Source organism: Engystomops pustulosus, chromosome 2, assembly GCF_040894005.1.
Source record: "Engystomops pustulosus chromosome 2, aEngPut4.maternal, whole genome shotgun sequence".
NCBI classification, from domain to species: domain Eukaryota; kingdom Metazoa; phylum Chordata; class Amphibia; order Anura; family Leptodactylidae; genus Engystomops; species Engystomops pustulosus.
The window spans coordinates 148768353-148794018 of NC_092412.1; the positions used below are offsets into that span (position 1 = coordinate 148768353).

General features: G+C 39.4%; 1 protein-coding gene across 1 annotated transcript in view; it reads right to left on the reverse strand.

The window, feature by feature from the left end:
* Positions 1 to 25666, reverse strand: part of LOC140118661 (protein argonaute-1) — a 46888-nt gene that overhangs the window by 20318 nt on the left and 904 nt on the right. The window contains exons 2-11 of the mRNA XM_072136837.1: positions 11535 to 11718; positions 6366 to 6486; positions 6090 to 6271; positions 5861 to 5997; positions 5534 to 5668; positions 4597 to 4684; positions 4365 to 4512; positions 2894 to 3013; positions 1674 to 1796; positions 1372 to 1505 (exon numbers count right to left, since the gene is read on the reverse strand). Of these exons, the coding sequence (XP_071992938.1) occupies positions 1372 to 1505; positions 1674 to 1796; positions 2894 to 3013; positions 4365 to 4512; positions 4597 to 4684; positions 5534 to 5668; positions 5861 to 5997; positions 6090 to 6271; positions 6366 to 6486; positions 11535 to 11718 (1372 nt within the window). The remainder of the gene's footprint in view (positions 1 to 1371; positions 1506 to 1673; positions 1797 to 2893; positions 3014 to 4364; positions 4513 to 4596; positions 4685 to 5533; positions 5669 to 5860; positions 5998 to 6089; positions 6272 to 6365; positions 6487 to 11534; positions 11719 to 25666) is intronic.

Genomic DNA, 25666 nt, shown 5'->3' on the forward strand with positions numbered 1-25666 from the left:
ATGCTCTACTACTGATGGGGGAGCAGGGGCTACTGCAACTACCATCGTTGAAGGAATGAGTTACTTTATTAAACACAACTGGAGGTGTAAGAGCTAGTGGGATTACTAATGAAAGTACATTATTCTGACAGCTGGGAAAGGGAGGGTGAGCATTCTCTCCTGTGACTACCATAAGAATTAGCCATGACTGAAATAAAACCAATTTTCTTGTAATATGTTTTTTTATTCATATGTCCAGAAATCTACTACTGTTATGTTAACATGAACTAAATATAATTGGCGAGTATGTGATAAAAGATAACTTTTAATCAATGCGGATTAAAGGATATTATAAAATCACAAAGAAATGCCGACATTAATCCTCTAATGCAGGGGTAGGGAACCTATGGCTCGGGAGCCAGATGTGGCTCTTTTGATGGCTGCATATGGCTCTCAGACTAATCATTGATTAATAGAGATCGGCGTTACCTATCTACTGGGGGGGCATGTGCCATGGTTACCAATATACTGGGGGGCATGTGCTGTGGCTACCTATATACTGGGGGGCATGTGCTGTGGCTACCTATATACTGGGGGGCATGTGCTGAGGCTACCTATCTACTGAGGGTCATGTGCTAAGGCTACCTATCTACTAGGGGTCATGTGCTGAGGCTATTTACTGGGGGGCATGTTATGTTGCTACCTATTTACTGGGGGCATTTGCTCTGGCTATTTACTGGGGGCATGTGCATATTGTATGGCTCTCACAGAATTACATGTTAAAATATGTGGTGTTCATGGCTCTTTCAGCCAAAAAGGTTCCCGACCCCTGCTCTAATGTATTTTTCTTATGTTAACATGAACCTACAACAAGGCATTTCTTGCCCCTTGTTTTTACAATTGGATAGCAGGCATCGCTACAATGTATCCAAGCTTGTTACAGACTCCTCAGGTCATCCTTATGTACGCTCTGAAACTACCTATACAGCTCGAAATACATCCTGAAAGTTTTTCAGTTAATTTAGGCTACTGAAGCATATACACTAGAACTATGGATTATATCCTTCTAACCAAATCAGTCATTTAACTAGTCAGCGCTGTATCATTCTTTGGTGAAATATTGAAAAAACTACCTAGAAAGCATTTAGTAGTCTACTCTGTATTTAGGGCCGTGGCCTTTTTTCACTACACATCATGAAAACCACCAAGAATCATATGTATTTTTTCCATTTTTGGGAGGGTGGAGGTATACCATTGTATCCATGCAAAAGCTGAAAGACTAGTGTGTGGAACCCTAAACGTTCCAATTAGTATCTTAAACAAAATATTTTCTTCTGATTTTTCCATATAGTGAAAACATACATGAGATGTTTCCTATGTGAAAGAACTTACTTAAGCACTTCCTCTCTACATTGTTTTTGCGGAGCAAAGCAAGCGATTGCCCAAACTTTAATTTCAATGCCGTTGTAGAACTGCTTTCCTCTCATGTCCCACACACCCTGGTTTGGTGTTGCAATTGCTCTGTTCTAGGAAAATAAAACACACAATAAACAGATGTCTTGCTTTTCAATTGGAAAATGTTTGAACAGCTTAAAAAACACGATAGTCTAGAATACAGAAACCGATAAGGAAATAATGCTTTATAAAAAAAATACCGGTATATAAAACCAGCTGTAAAAGGTTTGTTGTCTTACTCTTCCTCCATACTGCAATATGGGTGCTGGAAGGACCCTTCCTGTAACCTCTGTCATGTCATCTTTAACTTTGATTCCAAATTCTTGGATGTACGGATCCAAATTGTAGCTTGCATTCTTCATCTGTTAATACAAAGAAATGCATAAAATTATTTAAAGGCGTTTCTGTTTTAAAGAAAATCTATCAGCAGAATACTACCTAATAACTAGGTTATATCAAGCAGATTGACACCTTCCAGATCAAGAAAATCTCCCCTTTGATATAATCATGTTTCTAGGTGAAACAAAACTACAGATATACAATCACCAAATTCACACTAATGTATGCCCACACGGCTAAGGCCAAGCGGGCATACGTCGGCATCATCGTATGGCCCTTAACACAGGGAAAGATAGGACAAGTCCTATGTTTTTCCCATGTACGGAGCGGTATGGCGCAGCACGTGTGTGGTCATTGCACTCCTTGTGGCCATTGCCGGTCTAAGGGGGGCGTATGTACGTCCTTAAAGTTACAGTAAAAAAAATATTTTTAAATACAGAACTCCATTCAAGACCAACTTTAATAGTGGATATCTCCAGTTTTGTTTCCTAGAGAAACACAATCATGATATTAAAGGGTAGATTCTTTTTAATAGTGTTTCTAGGTGCCACAGTTGAGGACATATGATCGTATGAAGTGATCTCCTCTCCATCCTGTCAGCCGAAGGCAGAGAGCAGACGAAGTTTCAGAATACACTTTGCAAAAGTACATTCTTCCTCTAAACATATATGTACAGTGTCAATCCATCACCATGTTCTTACATAAATCAATAGAATTTTATTCCTGTTTGAAGTTGGCCACTGTCATAATGTTTATAAACATCCGTTCTGCACAGGCTATGTGCAAATAGGACATATATAGCCGTATAGCTGTATGGCAAGGGTTTGACATGACACCAGAATTGTGTTTCTAGGTGCCATTGGTCAGATACAGTTTAAAGTTGGGCAATGTCATGATGTGTATACACATGCTATCTGCATGGTGCATGTGCAAATATGACCGCTGTAGCCATAGGCAGTTGCGAAAGGGTTAACAAAGTAGATACAAATGTACCATAATAATCTGCAATATTGATTTTTGCAATTTGGCATAACACTTAGGTCATGCTCTAGATTAAAAAAAAAAAAAAAAAGGAAATAAAATTTTGAATAAAGGAAGGAATCAAAGTCACATCACCCACCAGCCGGCTGATCTCTTCCTGTCTGTCAGGTGCAGACCTGGCTGTTGCTTTGATCATAGTGGAGGTTTGGTTATCAGTCAGCTTCTTGATGCATCTCTGACCTGCCACAATATTACAGACCTGGAAAACAATTTATATGTAGTGTCAAAGTTTATTAATTAAAAAGGCTTTCCACGAAAATTATATTGTTGGTCCATCCTCATAATAGGCCACCCATAGACTGGTGAAAGGCCAACACCGACCATTCAACATGCAGTGAACAGAACCGAAAACAGAGGACAGAGATATTTACTTCTTGCTTTAACCACTGAGGAGTGACCAGCCTGGTGGCTGTACCAAACAGCTGTCCAGTGCATTGGCCGGGTGAAGACCCCACCAATATTGGTCAGAATTTGATATTGGAAAAAGCCTTTAAATGGAACCGGTCACCAGTAGACCCATTTTTTAGCACTCCCCTAGTCCCCACAGAGCATAGTACATACAATGCAAAAGTGTTTCTGTATTAAAAATTGGTTTTACAGAAAAAAAGATATGTTATATTGTACCTTTCATTAGCATCTGCTGTGTGACTAGGCAGTTGCCTATTGGGAGGGACTGGAAAGGAGCAGTTCCCCCCACCTTTGGGAAATTGCTTCTCATGTGACCTTTTCAAATATATGAAAACACCCATCACTTGGCTTAGCGACACCCCCTGCTCCTCTACAGCCAATCCTGAGTGTGGGGAGTTATTCATATAACTGGGTCACATGTTTCCCAAGGGTGGGGGGAACTGCTCCTTTCCAGCCCCTCCCAATTGGCAACTGCCTAGTCAAAGAGCAGATGCTAATGAAAGGTACAATATAACATATCTTTTTTCTGTAAAACCTATTTTTGTATACAAAAACACTTTGGCAGTGTATGTACTATGCTCTGTGGGGACTGGGGGAGTGCTAAAAATGGGTCTCCTGGTGACAGGTTCCCTTTAAGATTACTGTTGTTATAATTGTAACAGTGGGCCAGATATATCAAAATTGATGTGCATGGTATTCAATTATATGGCACAATTGACACTGCTATGGACAGTTTTATTATTGATGCACTTTCATTATACAGTGTGTGACACAATCGTGTCAAGTCACAGTAATAAACGTGTCGCAAACTCTGATTAAGCACTACCACATGTATCCATAAATAGTGTTCCAGATTGACTGATAATGTAAGAGAGAGTGTTAACAGTCCAAAAGGCATCAAATATATGTAAATGACTCTGGGTGATAAATGTTCACATGCATAAAAACTATTTTACCACTTCTTGCTGTTTAGCTAAAAAAAAAATTGTTAAAGACTCAGCAACCTCATGTGTATGCTTTGAGTTACATTTTTCTGCATCAAAATAGTTTGTGTGACCTGAATCTGTCCCAGTGTATCACTTTTACCGGGTTTTTTTTTTCTTTTAACTGTTACTAGTTAATAAAAATCTTTCAGCTCCCACCTCCAGAGGTAGATAAGTGTGCTTCTGCTCTTGCCCCACTTGCAGGCAGGGTAGATGAGGGTATTTTAGCTGTAAATTGTACTTTTGTTTAAAGTATTGGGCTACTGTGCACTCAACCGTCTGACCGCTCTCCAGCTGCAGTGGAAATCTAAAACACAAGATGAGATACAACTCTAAACTTAAGTTCTTTTCTGAGAGAGAAGCATGTGTAAACACCTTTATTTTTACTTACGTTTGATGACTGGCAGGCCTACGGGTCACATTGCAAACTCTGTATTTTCTTTTCATCTGTCCACAGTGTGTGACCTCCACTTTTAAACCTGTTCAAAGAATCAAAATGTCAATCACTGTGCTGAAACTGCAAAGCCTGTTCTACAAGGGATCATTCCACACACCATAGGTTGACCCAGATAATATTTGGAGTCAGAAAATTAGCGACAGAATCCATAGCAAAAACCAGAGGCATACACTAAAAAAAACTATGAAAACTATGGAAGATTAATTGCATTGGTCCAGATTTCAATATTATAACATTCTGTTTGGCGGGTCTGACCATTTGATTTCCATAGAACCGTCACTAATCCTGCATCTAATATGAGAAGAGGGTTTCTATTACCCCTACTAACTTAGCATGTGCACTGCCACTCCATTTATGCTCTATAGAACTTTTCTATCTCATGCAGACTCAATGGCCTGGACTGCATTCAATCGGGTAACATGAAAAACATTTAAAACTTAGGCCAATCCCTTTAGGTAAAATTGTCAGATTTGGAACCACACATAATAAACTTTCTGCCAGACACTAAGTGGCGCATTTATATTATGCAGGCGCTAAGTGCGACAACGTATGATGATAAATCCCAATGGGCAGCTGCCATGCACTTCCACCTGTGGGTTTGTGTTGTAGTTTAGGCACATGGTCTTTGAAAGGTTCACCATCACTGCTATAGGCAGTACGCACTCTACCAGAGGCGCCCCTCTTCACTCCTTTCCATGCACACTTGATATGGAGGTGGCATAATAGGGGAAATTATGCTGTTAGAAATATCGCCTATTTCAAGGCTTGTACATCAAATTACAGGCGTACAAGCTCAGATAAATGTGGTCCTAAAAGTATAATAGTACATAATTGGCCTCACCCATCCAAGACCTTCAATACAATGACTTACCTTTGATCTCTTTAGTGAATCGCACCCTTTGCGAATCTGTAAGTGGTTTGGGTTGCTCATCAATGTTCCGAATATCCAAAACCTCACACATAAATTCTATGACAGGTTGAGCTTTGTAAAAAGCAGTAGCAGACACTGGAAGCAGAAGCAGTTAGGGAAAATATAAGTATGGAACACTTCTCAAATTCCATGAAAAATCTAAACAATAAGCAAATACATGTATGCAAGAGCCTAATTTTCTACATTAATAGCTAGATGCAGAAAGTAATACATGTGTGTGAGAAAAGCTTAAATATAATCCTTAGCAGATTAACAATTCACTCTCACCATCAATGTTGAGCATCATGTTCCACATGGCTGGACGTACAGACTGATGGAACCCAAACCAGACTTCGCGGCCCCCTCCCAGTGGGTGATAATAACCTTCAGGAGGTGAGAAGAAGGATCGGCCTACTGGAGTATACCTATATATAAAGACCATTGCAGAATTTGCAGCATGACAGTAGCCTACTCTATTCACTTCGAAAAATCCAAAGACATTTGTTAAAGTCCTTACCTCATTGAGGCCAGATGCCTCATGGCTACATCTAGTGCTTGCACCGATTCTAGAGGAAGCTGAATTCGCCCACTCCCCAGAGCTTCATGTAGCATCCGCCAGCTTACCACGGCCATCCATTTAATGGATACTTTGAATATCCTATCCTTACCCTCCCCAGGTATGGTTACCTCAAAATCAACCTGCAAAGAAAACATATAAATATATATTATAGTATAGTATAGCCCTGTTTCCTGATGAAATACCCATGGCACCAGGTTCAAAATATAGCTTTACCCTTTCATGACCAATAGGCAATGCTGTAACTGTATAAATGTTCTTTTTTCCATCATAAACTGGTTTTCGGTCTCCAAATATCTGTGGTTTGAAATGTTGGACCATGTATTCAACAACTTCCCTGAAAATACGAAATATATATGGGTTAGAAAGACTAGCTATGAAACATGGAAGTCAAAGATTACAAAACTGTGGGCGAACAAAAGAAAACAAGATTGGGATTGCAGAAATTATGCTTTCCAGTGTATTTCCAATATATTTGCAGATATTTTATTTTATATTCATTATAAGTCATTAAGATACAAAATTGCACTTGTCTCACTAGATTGGATTATATACCCATCAGTCATAGCATTGAATACAGGTGAAATAACACCAGGGTGGAAGCCAAAAGGCAAGGATATGAGAAAATTTTACAAGATCCAAAATGTATAGTATGTGTGTGGTATATACACTTCTTCACAAAAGATTCTCACTTTGCCTACCCATAGCGCCGGCCCTGCAGCCACATGAGGTCATGCAACAGAAGGAAACCAGGGTTCAATGCACCTGGATGTAGTCTCACCATCTCCAGGGGTAAGAGCAATGACAAAATGTAAAAGTGACCAAAACAAAAGCCAAAAAGTATGAGAACAGAGAAATAAATGGTCTATGGTCACAATCTACAGAACCACTGTTTTATGGGTGATGTTTTGCTAATCATTTATACCGCCTGTTTGTTCCAATTTGCACAGCAGCAAAATAATTGATTCACAGTAAGAGTTGATTCATAACTGGACAGGTTGATTTTCACATTGTGTTGTCAACCTGTTCCCTTTCTTTTTTAGAGCAGTGTAGGTGTAAATATCTGCATAACCCCTTAAGGACGCAGCCATTTTACAGCTTAAGGCTCAGCCCCATTTTTTGTATTCTGATTTGCGTCTCTTTATATGGTTATAACTTTTGAACACTGTTACTTATCAAAGCGATTCTGAGATTGTTTTTCCCCACATTTTAGTGGTAAATTTTGGCTGATAAGTTATGCGTTTATTTAAAAAAAAAAAAAAAAAGAGAAAATGATGAATTTTTTGGAAATTTTTGCCATATTTGAAATTCGAAATCATCACTTTTTCAGCAGATAGATTAACCACCCATATAAGTTGTTGAATAACATTTCCAATATGTCTGCTTTACATTTTCATCATTTTTTAAATGTCTGGATAATTTATTTTCATGTTGCGCGGCTTACAAATCAAATTTCGATTTTCCATATTTTCAGATTTGACTATTTTGGGGATAATTATAGTTTTGAATAAAATGTTAAATATTTAGCATTAAAACCCATTATATACATCAACCCATTTTCAAATCTGCACCCCTCAAGCTATCAGAAACTGCTTTTAGGAAGATTGTTAACCACTTCAGATCTTCATAGTAATTACATCAAAACTGAGGTGAAATTTACAATGGTGTGTCGGTTAAACGTTCATTTAGTCCTAAAATTGACACATTTTCAAAAGAGAAAAAGAGAAAAAACTACTTAAAATTTGTTATACAATGTCTCCCGAGTACAGAGATCCCATACATGTGGCCATTACTTGTTTTATGGGCGCACAGCGAGGCGCAGAATTGAAGGAGGGACCTGCAGCTGCCAGGATTTTAGTTCTCATTGGCTCCTTTTGTAGGCTATACAATTTTAGCCTTTTTCGTTATTGGGGCCATTCTGTACTAGATTTTTACTTTTTTGTTCGTGTTCACTGTATAACCTAATAATCATGTTATCCTTATTCTATGGGTCGATACGATTATGGGGAAACCATACTTGAATATTTTTTATGTTTTACTAAATTTGCCAAATAAAACCCTAATGTGGGGAAAAAAAATCTATCATTTTTGCATCGCCGTCTTCCAAGTGGCATAACATTCTTGCTTTTTTTGGCTACAGACCTGGTTGATGGCTTATTTTTTTTGCGGGACATGATCACTTTTTATTGCATTTTTTGTGGGATTAAATAGGTAAAAATCATAATTTTTGGCAGGTTTTTTAAGTTTTTTTTTTTTAACGACGTTCATTGTACCAATTCAATATTTATTTTCTTTTATTCTACGGGTTGTTACGGACGCGGTGATACTATATATATGTGGGGTTTGTGTTATAATGCACAAAAAAGTCTAAATCACATGTCTCTTTATATGTTTTGGGACTTATGGGCATTTTTATTTATTTATACATTTTTTATGAAAACTTCTTTTTTTTTTTTTTAACCTTTTTATTAGTTCCACCATGGGATACGAACAAGCAATTCTCGGATTGCTTGTTCATGATAATATCCTGCAATACTGATGTATTGCAGGGTATTAGAAGTGTCAGCCTAAGCACATGCAGGAAAACTGAGATATTAACTGTTAAACTGCCGTCAGGAGTGGCACCTGATCGTGGGGAAAAGACCCCCCCCCCCAAAGGCAAGTTAAATGCCCCGATCGCGCTGACCAAGGTATTTAACGGGTTAAACATCCGGTGCTGAGCCACAGTACTAGTACTGGGGGGTTAAAGAGGGTACCTTATATTTATTTGTTGATAACATCTGTAAATGAAAACTAGTTAATACACTTTAACTCAATTTACAACCACTAGCTTGGAATTAAAGGGGTATTCCAGGAATCAGCATAATGCATATGCAAATGTATACTCAAAATATAAGCTAATATGTAATTAGTTGTTATTTAAAATGTTGCTCCCCTTAGCAGAAAAATGCTGATGACATAGACTGTAATGAAGAATTAAAATGCTACTGGCCCTTTAATCAGTCCGCGGTCCGTCGCAGAACAGAAGATGGCCGCTGGTCACATGTCCACATCACATGTCCTGCACCTGCCTGGGCAGGTCATGTGATCACCACTATGTTTGGCTGTAGTCAGTTGGTTGCAGCGCATCCAGTATGCCCAGTGTTGTGGTGATGGCAGTTACACATCATTACTATGGTAACAGAGCAAGAAAACCTGTTACATCATCACTGGGAGCAGAGCCTGAGAGGTAGGAGGAGTTACTGAGAACTAAAGGATCATGGGACTTGTATTTTCCAGTGGCGGCCATCTTGGTGATAACTCCACCTACTTTAGAGAGGATATAAAATGTTGTGATTCATAAAATCAAACTATTTATGCTCCGTTTTGTGACTAATGACATTGAGTATTGTTGTATTCATTTATTTATATCATCATGGGTTTTTGTGTCATACATTCATATTCCCGGAATACCCCTTTAAAGTTATTTTTTTGAACAATATTGGAACAATTCTGACATCTAATGTGATTTCTTGAAAATCATTATGAAACTTGAGGTACATTTAAAGGACACCAGTCATCAGATCTCTAACTAATTCTATTACCTCTATCACCACTTAGGACCTGATTGTTTAAGTTTACAGGCATGTAGATGGACAATATTTTCTAATGGCTGTTTATGAAAATATATTTTTTGTTGGTGGTTAATTATCCTGACAGGTTCTCTTTAAGCTCCTTACCAAGTTAGCTCCTGCCAGAGGCACAGTTATAAACGGCAATACATTGTTGTTGCTGTAAATATTATACTGTACAAAAAATCACAATCTCTTAAAGTCAAATAGTAAACCAAGAAAAGTTAAAAAGCTGTAAAATAATTGAAATAAAATGCCCCAAATGCCTTCTTTCTCCAATAAAAAATTAGAAAAAAAACATGTTTAACTGTTGCTAAACATGTGTGGCAGACATCATTAAAAAAAAAAAAAAAAAAAAACTCACCTCACTATAAAATTATGTTTTTTTGCTTTATACAAAACATGTTAAAGTGCTTAAAAACATATATGCACCAACGTGGTACCAAGTGTATGCTGGGGTCGGCAGCAGCGCACTGAATGAGTGCGCTGCTGCCGGCCCGAGCATACACTTGGTCACGCACGTAAGACAGGACACAGGTGATACACCCTTACTTCCACTCTACCAGCCACCTGTCTGAATAATAGCATTTTAGCCTGAAAAAACTATCGTGCATTTCTGGCTTATACATCGTGCGCAGAAACACGAATATTATTTTGGACCTGAAGAAGGGGAAATCCACCTAACAAATGCACTGATCAATAAATGTTTGACAAAAATCTGTTTTTATGTACTGATATGCATTTGATTATGTATAATATTATATATGAACTTTGAAATTCAGTTTAACTCGACCAGCAGCGCAGAACCATGTCTGGTAGAACCGCACCCGTTTTTTCTGTACCCCAGGATTTTGTCAGAGTGCAAGGCAAGTTATAACACACAATTATATTGTAATGCAAATGCTTAGAAAAGGCACTGCAGGTGTAATACGCTTCTGCAACCTGAAAATGAGGTCCCTGGTGACAGGTTCCCTTTAAGCAATGGGGTCCTAAAGCTGTATGCAAATGATCTGTGAGATGTCCAATGAGTCATTATCATATTCAAGCCGTCCAGTTTATTCATGAGTGGGAGGCACAGCCACATCGCCCAGTGCTTGACGGTCAGTCTGTATAATGGTGTGAGGTATAATGGTGCAATGCCTCCTCCATGTGCTTCCTGGTGCTGACAGCCACACCCCCTGGAGCCTGTGTGTTTATAGGAGAGATACAACAGCTCCAGGCAGCCATGTTATTGCAGAACATGTCAGGCACTTGTGTAGCTGAAGTCTTTGTCTCACATGTGTATAGCAGAACATGTCAGGTACTTGTGTACCTGATGTCTGTGTCTCACACATGTGTATTAGGAGGGAGAGCATGTCAGCAGATAAAGCACAGACACTAGCAATGCTTTACTATACATTACACACAGACATAAGCGGGGGGAGGAGAGGGGAGGGGTGACATCATTGCCTCTGACCATGTGACCCCCCCCTTCATTTACATAATAAATAAAATATCATTTTATAACATTCATGTATGAATTTACTAGATAAAGGCTGTGATGGGATCCTTGTGAGCTGCTCCAACAGGTAGAGGTGACAGAAATAGTGACAGAGACCTGATGACAGCTATCCTGCATCCTGATCAGAATAGAAAGCTTTCCATACAGGTGTATAACCATCACGAGAGCTTTGCATACATAGCAGCATAAACTTTGGATTGTACAAATACAGTATGAAAGACATGTAGAACCATTACATTTACACTTGAAACAATTGCTTTGTCTAGGATTCACCTGTTGACACGCCGAGGACATTTGTCTGGCTTAATGTCCACTTCATAGTGGTACACATCAATCTTCGGAATGTCCACCTCAAAGTAGTTGGCAAGAAGTTTTATTGGTTTCCCAACTGTGCCAATCCCAGGGCGACGTGGAGCTTGAAACACCTGATGTAATGGTGGAACAAACCCAGTTTGGGCTATCAGAAAGGGAAAAAAAAAAAAAAAAAAAACACAATTACACTACTATATTTAAATTTAAAAAGCCATTAAAAAAATTAAAAACTAAACAAATAACAGATAGCTCATCTTTTACCAAGAAAAAATACAGTAGTCACAAGATTTCACCTGGAGCAATGTCATAACAAGCATAATATTTAGTACATCACCCTATGCAATGGGAACAATAGGCAAGGCTTCTGCCCATTTCTCCTACTTTAATACAAAAACATAGTGGTCTCCATCACATTGGCTTCACTGGACACCCCAGCGTTGAATTCTGTGGTGTAAAAATCAGAGCATCGCTGGTTCAAGTTCAAGTTGGTATAAGTAAAAAAAAGTTTTTAAAAAGTAATGTTTAAAACATTTAAATAAATAATAAATAAAAATTATACGCTCCTAAAATGTCACTTTTCCATACGAACACTTAATAAAAGTATAATAAGCACAAATAAATTTTGTAGTGGTAGTGGTATGTACATTCAAAGGGGTTTTCTTGTTATTTACTTGTTATTTAAGAGGGTATTCTCATCTGGGCATTCACATTCAGTTTCATTAATCTGCCATATATAAACATTTCTTCAATTAGATGTTATTAAAAAAAATGTACCCATGTGAAGATAAATTCCCATAAATGTAGTGATATGGTCCCTTAGAAACAAGACCGTGTCCTCGGATATGGCCCCCTCTGCTGGAGTGATTACACAAAGAAACAAAAGGTTTTGGTATATGAAATTGCCGGGAGTGACTGCATGTCCCCCAGCCGTCCTGTATTGGGTCTAGGTGGTCCAGGCAGGACCCAATAGTACATGTCTGGCCCCTGCTGCCAAAATGTGAGGTGGTCGTATGCGTGGGAGCAATCTCGTTTCTAAGGGACAACATGGATACATTTATGAGAAATTATCTTCACACAGGAACATTTTTTTTAATACCATCCAATTGAAGAAATGTTTGTGAATGTCCAGATGGGAATACCCCTTTAACTCTTCCTCCTCATTCTTCATATTCTGTATTCTGGGTGGGTGGTCGGTCTCTGGATGCAGGGGTAATGGGCCCAGCGACAACATCCGCAGTGCAGGGGTAATGGGCCCAGCGACAACGTCACAGTGCAGCGGAAGTTGTCAATGTGTGCATTAGCTCTGTACTGTGATGGTTAATAAACATAGTGATATCACCGTACAAAAGATATTCAATACAAAAATGTCACAGTACAAAGGTAATGTACTCAATATCACTTAAGTACAGCCACATCACTTGAATAAAGTACAGCTTGATCATTGTTTAGGAATAATTAAAAATAAAATACTGCAGCAAATAGTTAATTGATCCACACCGTAAACATACATCCCCTGTCCTCTCTTTATTTAATTAATAATAAAGGTGTTCTTTTTTTTATTCATCATACATGTTTAAACATGTAAGGCTTTTCTCCCATTGAAGTGGGCAGTATATTTTTGATCAAGAGACACAAAGGGTTAAAGTAAAAAAGTAAAAGCATTACTTGATGTAACATTTAGGGTCATAATACTTTCAGTTGACAACTAGTCATAGGCTGAGAGCAGACCAGAAGCCAATAGGGTCACAACAGAACCTCTGTCCGACTGTGCTGTCTTTGCCTTAACACACTACTGACAAACCAGATGGGGTCAGTAGTGAACCACGAGCTCCTCATTTTTAAGAAATACCATAGTAATAAAATTGTATTTAAATCGTCTTATTTTGGCAATTTAATAACCATCATTTTTATTACAATTGATTACAACACCCAGAATAAGCATTAATAAGCCCTAAGAGTACATTTGACTCTTAAACATCTAAATAGTTTCTCAAATGTGGAGCAGACTTGTAACTGGAATATAGAAATCTAGGAAAAATGGATCGAATATTTATAATTATATGTCATAGGAGAGTGGTGGCGAACCTATGGCACGGGTGCCCGAGGCGGCACTTGGAGCCCTCTCTGTGGGCACCCAGGCCATCGCCCCAGAATGAAGTTCACCAGACAAAACTCAAAAGAATCTTCCTGCAGAATCTTCCTACAATGATAGACGAATTTGCCCTCCTCTTTTCAACTGCGTTAGTGTTTTTAGGAGACTGAACGATTGAAAGTAATCAAAGAACAAGGAAAAATAAATTGCTGCTTGAGTTGCTGGCACCTTGCAATAAATAAGTGGCTTTTGATTAAGCCACTCAGGCTCTAAAAGGTTCACCATCACTGATCTAGGGGAATCAATATGTCTAAGGTGCCCACACTTCAGATGTTGTAACAGCCTTTGTCTAGAAATGTTAGCAAACAACCTAAAAAGATTGAAGTAATGAAATAGTGAAACTATTACTACAAGAAGTAAACTGTGTTGTAGTCTGGAGGATGAACAGGCGGGAGATGTGAACCCAAAAATCCTCATTTTGTCCTTTTATCCTAGAGGCTGAAAGAGGACAAGAGGAAAGTCCCAAATCAAAAGAAAGTGTGGAAAGAGGAGGGGTGTTGCCAGGAGAAAAATGATCAGCTATAGTAAACATGTTTTTTTATCATCTGGAAACTGCAAGGTCTCACAAGTCCCTATTGTCATGTAAATGAGCATGATGGAGCACTGTTTTGGCGGGAGACAATAACATGTTGAATTAAACAGGGCATTAACCCCGCTGCTGCCATACTGGCCTGTAGTAAACGTGTGAAAGCGTTACAAAGATCTATGTGATACGATGTATGAGATATAGGGTAAAAGCATAACTACAGGACTGTTTTAAAAAGAATGAAGTGTAATCATTGTAAAAAAGATTATTGAGTATCATCATGTAATACTTTCATCAGTTTCATTACATATAATGAAAATCTGCAAAAGAGAATATATATATGCTAGCTAAATAAAATAGATGTGAAAATCTGTGTTACAATGATTTCATGTAAGATCGGGTCTGAAACCTGTGGTCTAAGAAAACTCTATTGGTCCCGAGCTTCAAAGTACACAAAGCATGGGCTTCCCCACAACCCCTCCTGCTGGAGAGGCTGTCCATCTGTCAGCCAGGTTGGGGGGAGGGTTATTCCAGACACAGAAAGGAGATGAAGAGTCACTGGGGTGGACTAAGTGGGGGCCAGGCAAATAAATCACAATGTGGCTACAATTGCCTCAGCCTTTTCTATGGATGCAGGGTCAGATGAAGTGTCAGCATGAAATGACACCATAGAAATTATAGATGGCAAACTCAATAAGATCCATGAATACAAAGACCAGTGATAAAGCACAAGTCTATATGTTTGTTTGTTTTTATCAGAGTTTGTATTTTAGTACAATCAATTAAAATAGAAGTTCCAAAGCAAACGATGTAGCAATGTGTAAAGCAACAATGAAAACTGTTACAAGGGCTATAATGGATCTTTATTAAAGATTGTGTTAACTTGTATTGGTGTCATTCAGTTTTTTATTAAAGAACTTGTATTAAAGACTCCTTGTATTAACTATATCACCATTTCCATTAGTTAGATTCATATACAAGAGATACTGATTTGTATAGTGAACCGTGACCTACACTACTAGCGTCTTCCTAATGTAAGAGTCACAATGGCCCAATTCAGTGGCCATATTACAGCCTCATAGACACCAATGCTACTCAAATTGAACAGCAGAGCTGCAATTAGGTCCATCTATAAAATCAGGTGCATGGGCTCATACTGTACCTTTCATTAACAGGTGGGGGGGTAGTTGCTGGACATTTCATTAGTGGCTTGGGGGAGGAGAGGTCACTGCTGAACATTTCATTAGTGGGGGGCGGGTATATGGCAAAAATTTTTAAAAATAAACTATTTTTTAAACTCAAAATTTTCTAGCTTTCCAACACATAGAATACCAACTTGATAACTAACATTTAACGAGTGTCCGCTTTATGCTGGAATGGTTATGAAGCTTAGAACTTTAGGTGTGATTTTTCACTTTTTAATTCAAAATAAAACTTTGGATGGACCTGCTTAGCTTTCAAGTCACTTTGAAAGGCCTAAAAAAATAGTAAAACACCATTCATTACCCCATTACAGAAACTACACTATCAAGGTATGTAAAACAACCGTTATGAAGTTTGCTAATGGTTTAATTGTTTCACAAGGATTCAAATAAAATCAGGTGCAATTTTGACATTTTAATTTAACGTTTCAAATTACTCATGCTCAGTGGATAAAATACCACCCACACATTCTGGTAAACTGCTTTCATATACAACCACAGCTTTTTGTCATCCATGCGATTACACTCTGGAGTCGACACTGTCTGCGCCGTGGACCCTATTTAACCCCTTACCGACACATGCCGTAGTAGTACGGTGCCGTCCCGGTGCACGGAGAGAGCTCGAGGGCTGAGCCCTCTCCATAGCAGGTAAATCTTTTCTAGCACTGATCGCAGGCGGTCTCCCGCCAATCGCTGCCGGCGGCTTAAAAAAAGATGGCAACGCATGGGTGCCGAGGAACGACGCTCCGAGTGACGTCATGGGGAGCAGAAATCCGTCGACATGACACCCTTGGGTCTTACGAAGTAGCATCCCACTGTAGTATGGCAGGTGCGGACTGGAAATTTGAAGTGGCCCTGGAAAAAACTGTAGAAGTAGCGTCATTCCGTAGGCGGGGTCAAAACAAGTAGGTGGGACCATTCCTTTAGGCCATCTATCAACACTGTTGATAGTTGGTCTAAATTAACATGTGCAGCACAATGAAAGAGACGCATACTGCCTCCCTTGTACAGGAATAAAGAATAAAGCTTCTTTTTTTTAAGAACACAACTTAATAGTGACTTATTTATCGGAGAAGGTATTGTATTGGTTTTTTTGTAAATATATATATATATATATATATATATATATATATATATATATATATATATATATATATATATACACACACACCATGCTAGTAATGGGTGGGACCCCCTTTTGCCATCAGAACAGCCTCAATTCTTCGTGGCATAAATTCAACAAGGTGCTGGAAGCATTCCTCAGAGATTTTGGTCCATATTGACATGATGGAATCACACAGTTGCCGCAGATTTGTCGGCTGCACATCCATGATGCGAATCTCACGTTCCACCACATCCCAAAGATGCTCTATTGGATTGAAATCTGGTGACTGTGGAGGCCATTTGAGTACAGTGAACTCATTGTCATGTTCAAGAAACCAGTCTGAGAGGATTCCAGCTTTATGACATGGCGCATTATCCTGCTGAAAGTAGCCATCAGATGTTGGGTACATTGTGGTCATAAAGGGATGGACATGGTCAGCAACAATACTCAGGTAGGCTGTGGCGTTGCAACGATGCTCAATTGGTACCAAGGGGCCCAAAGAGTGCCAAGAAAATATTCCCCACACCATGACACCACCACCACACGCCTGAACCATTGATACAAGGCAGGATGGATCCATGCTTTCAGGTTGTTGACGCCAAATTCTGACCCTACCATCCGAATGTCGCAGCAGAAATCAAGACTCATCAGACCAGGCAACATTTTTCCAATCTTCTACTGTCCAATTTCGATGAGCTTGTGCAAATTGTAGCCTCAGTTTCCTGTTCTTAGCTGAAAGGAGTGGCACCCGATGTGGTCTTCTGCTGCTGTAGCCCATCTGCCTCAAAGTTCGACGTACTGTGCGTTCAGCGATGCTTTTCTGCCTACCTTGGTAGTAACAGGTGGCGATTTGAGTCCCTGTTGCCTTTCTAACAGCTCGAACCAGTCTGCCCATTCTCCTCTGACCTCTGGCATCAACAAGGCATTTCCGCCCACAGAACTGCTGCTCACTGGATGTTTTTTCTTTTTCGGACCATTCTCTGTAAACCCTAGAGATGGTTGTGCGTGTAAGTAGATCAGCAGTTTCTGAAATACTCAGACCAGCCCTTCCGGCACCAACAACCATGCCACGTTCAAAGGCACTCAAATCACCTTTCTTCCCCATACTGATGCTCGGTTTGAACTGCAGGAGATTGTCTTGACCATGTCTACATGCCTAAATGCACTGAGTTGCCGCCATGTGATTGGCTGATTAGAAATGAAGTGTTAACGAGCAGTTGGACAGGTGTACCTAATAAAGTGGCGAGTGAGTGAGTGAATATATATATAAATCTACTATAATACTGTCCATTAGGTATGGGAATATAGTTACTATAATACTGTCCCCTAAGTACAAGATTATAAGTACTATAATACTGTGCCCTATGTACAAGAATATAACTACTATAACAACACCCTCTATGTACAAGAATATAACTACTATAATACTGCCCCTATGTATAGGAATATAACTACTATTACTACTGCTACTATGCCATATAACATCGCCAGCCAGTCCCCTGTGTATAGCCAGCCTCCCCCCCCCAGTATATAGCTAGCCAGCCAGCCTCCACCACCCCCGTATATAGCTAGCCAGTCCCCCGTATATAGCTAGCCAGTCCCCCCGTAAATATAGCTAGCCAGTCCCCCCGTAAATATAGCTAGCCAGTCCCTCCAGAGTATATAACCATCCAGACCCCCCCCCACAGTATATAGCTACCTGCCCCCCAGTATATACCCACCCAGCCACCCCCACACAGTATAAAGCCAGCCCCTGCAGTTGTAGACAGCCCCCACACAGTATATAGCCAACCGTCCCCCATCCCCACAGTATTTTAACAGTATACAGCCAGCCTGCCCCCCCTGTATACAGCCACCATCCCCAACTGTGTAAAGTCAGCCTGCACCCCCCTGTATACAGCCAGCCAGTCTCCTGCCCAGCACATAAAAAAATAAACAATTAACTCACCTTTCTGATGCTCCCTCAAAACTCTGCTGATGCAGTCCGGCTGGCAGTGACAGCTCCGTGAGCGCTGGCATCGCACAGACTGTGATGCAAGTCGCTTGCTGACGTCATATTCTGTGTGCAGACGGCGCACAAGGAGCTGTCACCACCGTCCGGACTACATCAGTGGAGCTTTGAGGGAGAGTTGGAAAGGTGAATTCATTGTTTATTTTTTTTAGACCGGCCCCAAAAGTCCCAAATCGGCTACACACCAACCCCAAGCCAGATGGGTTCAATGGTCAGTCCGCCCCTGGAGACGCCAATACCAAATTTGTGGGGCGCTTTTTGTACATTATTACATGTGTTTTAATCCTCTTCCCCCCCGAAGGTTGGCTTGAAGAAGCGCCCCTCTAAACGCTTGTTCAAGCTCATATTGTGCTTACTCAGTGGGGTTGATTTATGAAGCTCTCTGAAATTCAGAATATTTCTAGTTGCCAACCAATCACAGCTCCCCTTTAAAATATTCATGAGCAATGGTAAAATGAAAGCTGAGTTGTGATTGGTTGCCATGGGCAACTAGAAATGTTCTGAATTTAAAACAGCTTTATAAATCTGCCCCAGTGAGTTACAGTCGGGACCTGCATGGAGGCAGCCCCAGGGTCTGAAGTAAGTTGATCAGGTCCCGCCCCACCCCACCCCACCCCACCCCCCTTCCCCGGTAAGTGGCGCTCACCCTGCAAAAAGTGACTTCTCTTGTCATCTGCATATGATTGTAATTTAAAAGGTGGTTACAGATTCTCCATCTCTTAATGCAGCACATTTTTTAATGCTTTCTGAAAACTAGAAAATGGGCACAGGTTTCTGTAGGGAATCCCGTTTTATAAATGGGATATTTACAAGTCTTACCTCAAAGTGAGTTACATGTGCCTCCAGAGAAGCAAGATCAATAAAATTAATTGTGCAATTTAGCAAGTTTTCCAATCTACATAAATGGAGAGGTCTGTAATTTTATTGTAGGTACACTTCAACAGTAAGAGACAGGATCTAAAAAAAATTAAATATCACATAGGATTTTTAAAAAATTTGTTTGCATTTTATCGCATGAAATAAATATTTGATACAATATAAAAACAGAAAGTAATTTTATATTCATGAATACTATGATTAAGGCCGCATTCCCACGACCATATGGGGGACGTATGTACGGCTGCATGCTTAGAAAGCAATGGCCACACGGTGCCACACTTACAGCTCTGTACACGGGGAAAAGATATGAAATGTCCTATCTTTCCCTGTGTTACGGGCAATATGTAATGGATCGCTATGGGGGAAGGAGGGGTCACCCCTCCTCTTTTCCAACGTGGCTGACGTATGACGTGTGCATGTAGCACATGTAGTCCCAATAGGGCGACTGCTCATAAGAGCATGTACTATTCTTGTCAGTGTTTGCTGACCTCCTATCCCAAAGAAGTCTATGGTGCACGTGTCATGTGGGTTTCGTGGGCATTTGCAAAAACGGCCCTTTTTTGGGGCCATATAGCTCAAGCTCTGGAAAAACAGCCACTAGAGATGGATTTTGCGCCATTAGGAAAAATATGTTTGTGCAGGAGGCCTTAGAGATCACCTGACCCTCTATCTGCGGCCCTTTTATGGCCAGGAACGTCTGGCTGATGAGGCAAAAGAAAGGAGGCTTCACTTTACGTATCAACAAAGAGGTGCAGAAAACTTTTATTGGCTGTATATTAGTAAATTATCGAATATCCAGTCCACCACACTTACACAAGCCCTTTAATATTTGGTACAGAAATCTTTATTGGCAATTACAGAGGCAAGACTGATGATTCCTGTGGTTTTTGACCAAGTGTGCACACACTGCACCAGTGATTTTGGCCCAGTCCTCCATACAGATCTTCCAAGTTTCTGGGCCGTCACTAAGCAAAATTGGGCTTCAGCTTACTCAAAAGATATTTTTGATTGGGTTCAGGTCTGGAGACTGGATAGGCCACTCCAGGAACTTGAAGTAGTGGCTTCTTATGGAGCCTCTACTTAATTGCTCTGACAGGGTGTTTTGGTCCATTGTCCTGCTACAAGATCCTCTTATACAGGAAGGAGGTTGTTGACCAAAATTTTGTGATACATGGCCCCAACTATCCCCATCAATACGGTGAAGTTGTCCTGTCTCTTTTGCAGAAATCCACCCCAAACTTTGATGTTTCCCCTGTGCGTCACGATTGGGACAGTGTTCTTCGGATTAAACTCATCCTTTTTCCCCAGAACACGGCAAGTGGAGTTGATACCAAAACTTTTTGCCTCATCTGACCACAAGGCATGATCTTCCATGGAAAACCAGAGTGCATTCACATGTGGCATTGATCGCATATATTAATTTGGAAAACGCAGCGCTGCGTAATCTGTGTGCGCTATATAAAGTAATTGTAATTATTATTATTATGTGTTTCAAAATGCAATGGATCCGCTGAAAAAATATATCTGCCTAATTAAATGGCTGTTAATATTTGCATTTACAAAATGCAACCATTAACATATGGACGCATTAATGTTGCATTAAAACCGCATGTGTTGAAACTACAGGTTGCGTTTTATAAACGCAAATCTCTCTTCAGCTGATCCATTATGTTTTGAGACAAATGCATTCAAAAAGTGTGAATGCACCCTTGAGGTGCTGTCAGATAATAGCGTTTTGATTCCGGTGTGAAACATAATCAAAACGCACAAGGGTGGGCCATGGCCAATTGCATATGCGTATATATATGCAAACACATGCGATCGGCAACCAGCACACAGTATCTTGCATTGTCTAAATGCAAGGCAACGGGTGCTGTTTGTATGCAAACGCATGTGATTGACAAACACATATGCCGATGTCCGTGGCCCACCCCCGTGTGTTTGATTCCGTTTTTAAATGGAATCAAAACACTATAGTCTGACAGCACCTTTAGGGACATTGACAGTCATTTTTTTTCCCTTCCGATTTCGTGCCCATTGTCTTGTAAGACACTTCAGTGTTCTTTGACAGCTCTTTGGTCTTGCCCTTGATTAGAGTGTGGACAGTTGTCTTATATACAGGTAACAAAGAGTTCAAGCAGGTGCAATTATTCCGGGTAAAGAGTGCAGAGTAGGAGGAGCTTCTTAAAAAACATAAGGATGTGGTCACATGTGACGTTAGCGTCTGCCCGATTCCACGGAAATGCATATCCAAAAGCATGCTATCATAGCCACAGACGTGTGACGTGTTAGTATGTCATGTCACATGTCGGCTGCGGGTATATGAAGAGGGCTCAAGGGCTCAGGTGGGTTTTCACTGCAATGTGCTAACCCCGATCGTTGGTGTCAATTCTTTTATTGCTGCCAGCAAAACTTAAAAATAAAATAAGTTTAAAAATAAATTAAAAAAAATTCAAATCAGCCCCCTTTCCCAAGAATTCATATAAAAATAAACAGTAAAAATCATAAACATGTAAGGTATCGCCGCTTCCCAAAAGGTCTGATCAAAATATAATAACGGTTATTCCCAAAAGGCTGTACAGTCCTCAAAATGGTAGCACTGAAAAAGTCCTCTCATCTCGTAAACGAATAAAACCACACACTAAAGAATGAAAAAGATATCAGCGCCAGAAGATGGCAAAACGACCCTGGTCATTAAGGGGTAAAACAATGCCTGATGCTATTTAATGATCGTATGCAATTCCATGAAACGCACATGTGGCTGCACCCTGACAGCACTGAGAGAACCTGAATTCTTTCTTTTGGATCAAAAATTTGGGTTGCTGTCCCACAGTGCATTTTTAAACACACCGAAAAAGCATGCGTTTTTCATGATAAACATGCGTTTGGCTGGTTTGAATCTGTTTTTCTGAAACTGTAGGTAGTTGTATTAATGTTTTCACAGCTGCTTAAACTTCCAGAAAAGAAGATAAACTGATTCAAACCAGCAAAATCCTTGGCACACATGTAAAAAAGCTTGCATTTTAAAATGGATGTGTTTTCAGTGCGCACCATGTGACAGCACACTTATTTCATGCAAAACGAGCTAATTATTTCAATCATACAATGTGCTTTTCTTGTTTATTTTTCATTTCAGTCTCTCACAGTTGAAGTGTACCTAGAATGAAAATTACAACTCTCTCAATTTTTTGAATGTGGGAAACTGGCAAAAATTGGCAGTGTAGCAAACACTTATTTCCCCCATGTATACTCCCACAGCAGCAAATTCTTAAAACCAATTGGTGGAGGCTACATCAATACATCGATAACCATAGACTCTGTAGTTTGTAAAATGATAATCAACCTAGTTTATTTCATGAACGCTTAGGCAGGATGACATGCTGTATGCTGCCTCTATGTAGAGCCCTGTGCAATGCACCGATCATATTGGGAGTGAGTGGACCCCTTTATCTCAGGGACAAACCATGGATTGTTTTGAAGTCTGTACATGTAAACCCTTGCATACTGGTATAAAGCATATGTAAAATTAAATAGTTCCTTAAATTTAACCATAAAATAGAATGAATGAGAGCCAAGAGAAGTAAACTTTGGAAGCACAGTGAATTATAAAATGCCTATTAGTGCATGCAAATCTTAATCAGCTCCTTCTATTGTAGTTAGCATCGATAATACCTATAAGAAGGATGTGGCTACCGTATGGATAAAAGATAACTATGTCTGCAATATGAGCCATTCAAGGTGAAGATCTTGCCAAGGTTACCACTTTTCCAGGGTTTTTCATAGAGTACACCTACCAAATTTAGCTTCTCCAACCCAGTAATAGAGTTATTTGGCCCGAAACCAATATCCCTGGAGAGGTCTGTGTCAACACCATTCGCTTGGTAGCAGACTAGATATGCGGGATTTCAATTACCTAGTTAACCCTTAAGAGTTTTGGGATTTTATCTCAATCCTTTACTTTTGACATGGACTTTCTGATTAAAGGTTGTCTTGGTGATCACTACAGATTAGATAAAGCTAAAAAGAGTTATTGATAGCTTCTGACAATACCTGTTTTTCTGACACAGTTTTGATAAATTAGGCTTCCAGTGTTAAAATTTGATGTCTGAGTTTTGAGGACAGTACGTTTCCAAGGGAAGACAGGGGAGTTACCATAAAGTTTGTCAATACAAGCTGCTCAGAATACATCCAATGCTCCTTGAGAGAACAGTCTGCACATACAAGCTAAAGGAAAACAATTGCAGTCACTGATCCCAAATCCTACCACATACAAGTCAGTTTACCACTGATCCAACCAGAGTTACAATTTTCAATATTGCTACTGAAGCCGCACACACTACGAGATTTGTGCAATTGTCAAGTATACTAAATAAATAAAATTGAGGAAAATCCTGCATGTACACTCCAGGACACAAAACCAAAAATAAAAATACTTAGAAAAGTTATAGAGTTTTAGGTCTTAGGTCGTAGAACAGATGTTTAGCTAGATAGACACAAGATCAGTACATAGAAGAAATGTATAGATAGATGGATAGACGTGAGATCGGTACAAAGAAGAGATATATAGAAAGATGTATAGATGTGAGATCAGGACATAGAATGGATGTATAGACGTGAGATCAGTAGAAAGAAGAGCTGTATAGATAGACGCGAGATCAGTACATAGAATGGATGTATAGATAGATGGATAGACATGAGATCAGTACATAGAAGAAATGTATAGATAGATGGATAGACATGAGATGAGTACATAGAATGGATGCATACATAGATGGATAGACATGAGATGAGTACATAGAATGGATGTATAGATAGATGGATAGACATGAGATGAGTACATAGAATGGATGCATACATAGATGGATAGACATGAGATGAGTACATAGAATGGATGTATAGATAGATGGATAGACATGAGATGAGTACATAGAATGGATGCATACATAGATGGATAGACATGAGATGAGTACATAGAATGGATGCATACATAGATGGATAGACATGAGATGAGTACATAGAATGGATGCATACATAGATGGATAGACATGAGATGAGTACATAGAATGGATGCATACATAGATGGATAGACATGAGATGAGTACATAGAATGGATGCATACATAGATGGATAGACATGAGATGAGTACATAGAATGGATGCATACATAGATGGATAGACATGAGATGAGTACATAGAATGGATGCATACATAGATGGATAGACATGAGATGAGTACATAGAATGGATGCATACATAGATGGATAGACATGAGATGAGTACATAGAATGGATGCATACATAGATGGATAGACATGAGATGAGTACATAGAATGGATGCATATATAGATGGATAGACATGAGATGAGTACATAGAATGGATGCATATATAGATGGATAGACATGAGATGAGTACATAGAATGGATGCATATATAGATGGATAGACATGAGATGAGTACATAGAATGGATGCATATATAGATGGATAGACATGAGATGAGTACATAGAATGGATGCATATATAGATGGATAGACATGAGATGAGTACATAGAATGGATGCATATATAGATGGATAGACATGAGATGAGTACATAGAATGGATGCATATATAGATGGATAGACATGAGATGAGTACATAGAATGGATGCATATATAGATGGATAGACATGAGATGAGTACATAGAATGGATGCATATATAGATGGATAGACATGAGATGAGTACATAGAATGGATGCATATATAGATGGATAGACATGAGATGAGTACATAGAATGGATGCATATATAGATGGATAGACATGAGATGAGTACATAGAATGGATGCATATATAGATGGATAGACATGAGATGAGTACATAGAATGGATGCATATATAGATGGATAGACATGAGATGAGTACATAGAATGGATGCATATATAGATGGATAGACATGAGATGAGTACATAGAATGGATGCATATATAGATGGATAGACATGAGATGAGTACATAGAATGGATGCATATATAGATGGATAGACATGAGATGAGTACATAGAATGGATGCATATATAGATGGATAGACATGAGATGAGTACATAGAATGGATGTATAGATAGATGGATAGACATGAGATGAGTACATAGAATGGATGCATATATAGATGGATATACATGAGATGAGTACATAGAATGGATGCATATATAGATGGATAGACATGAGATGAGTACATAGAATGGATGCATA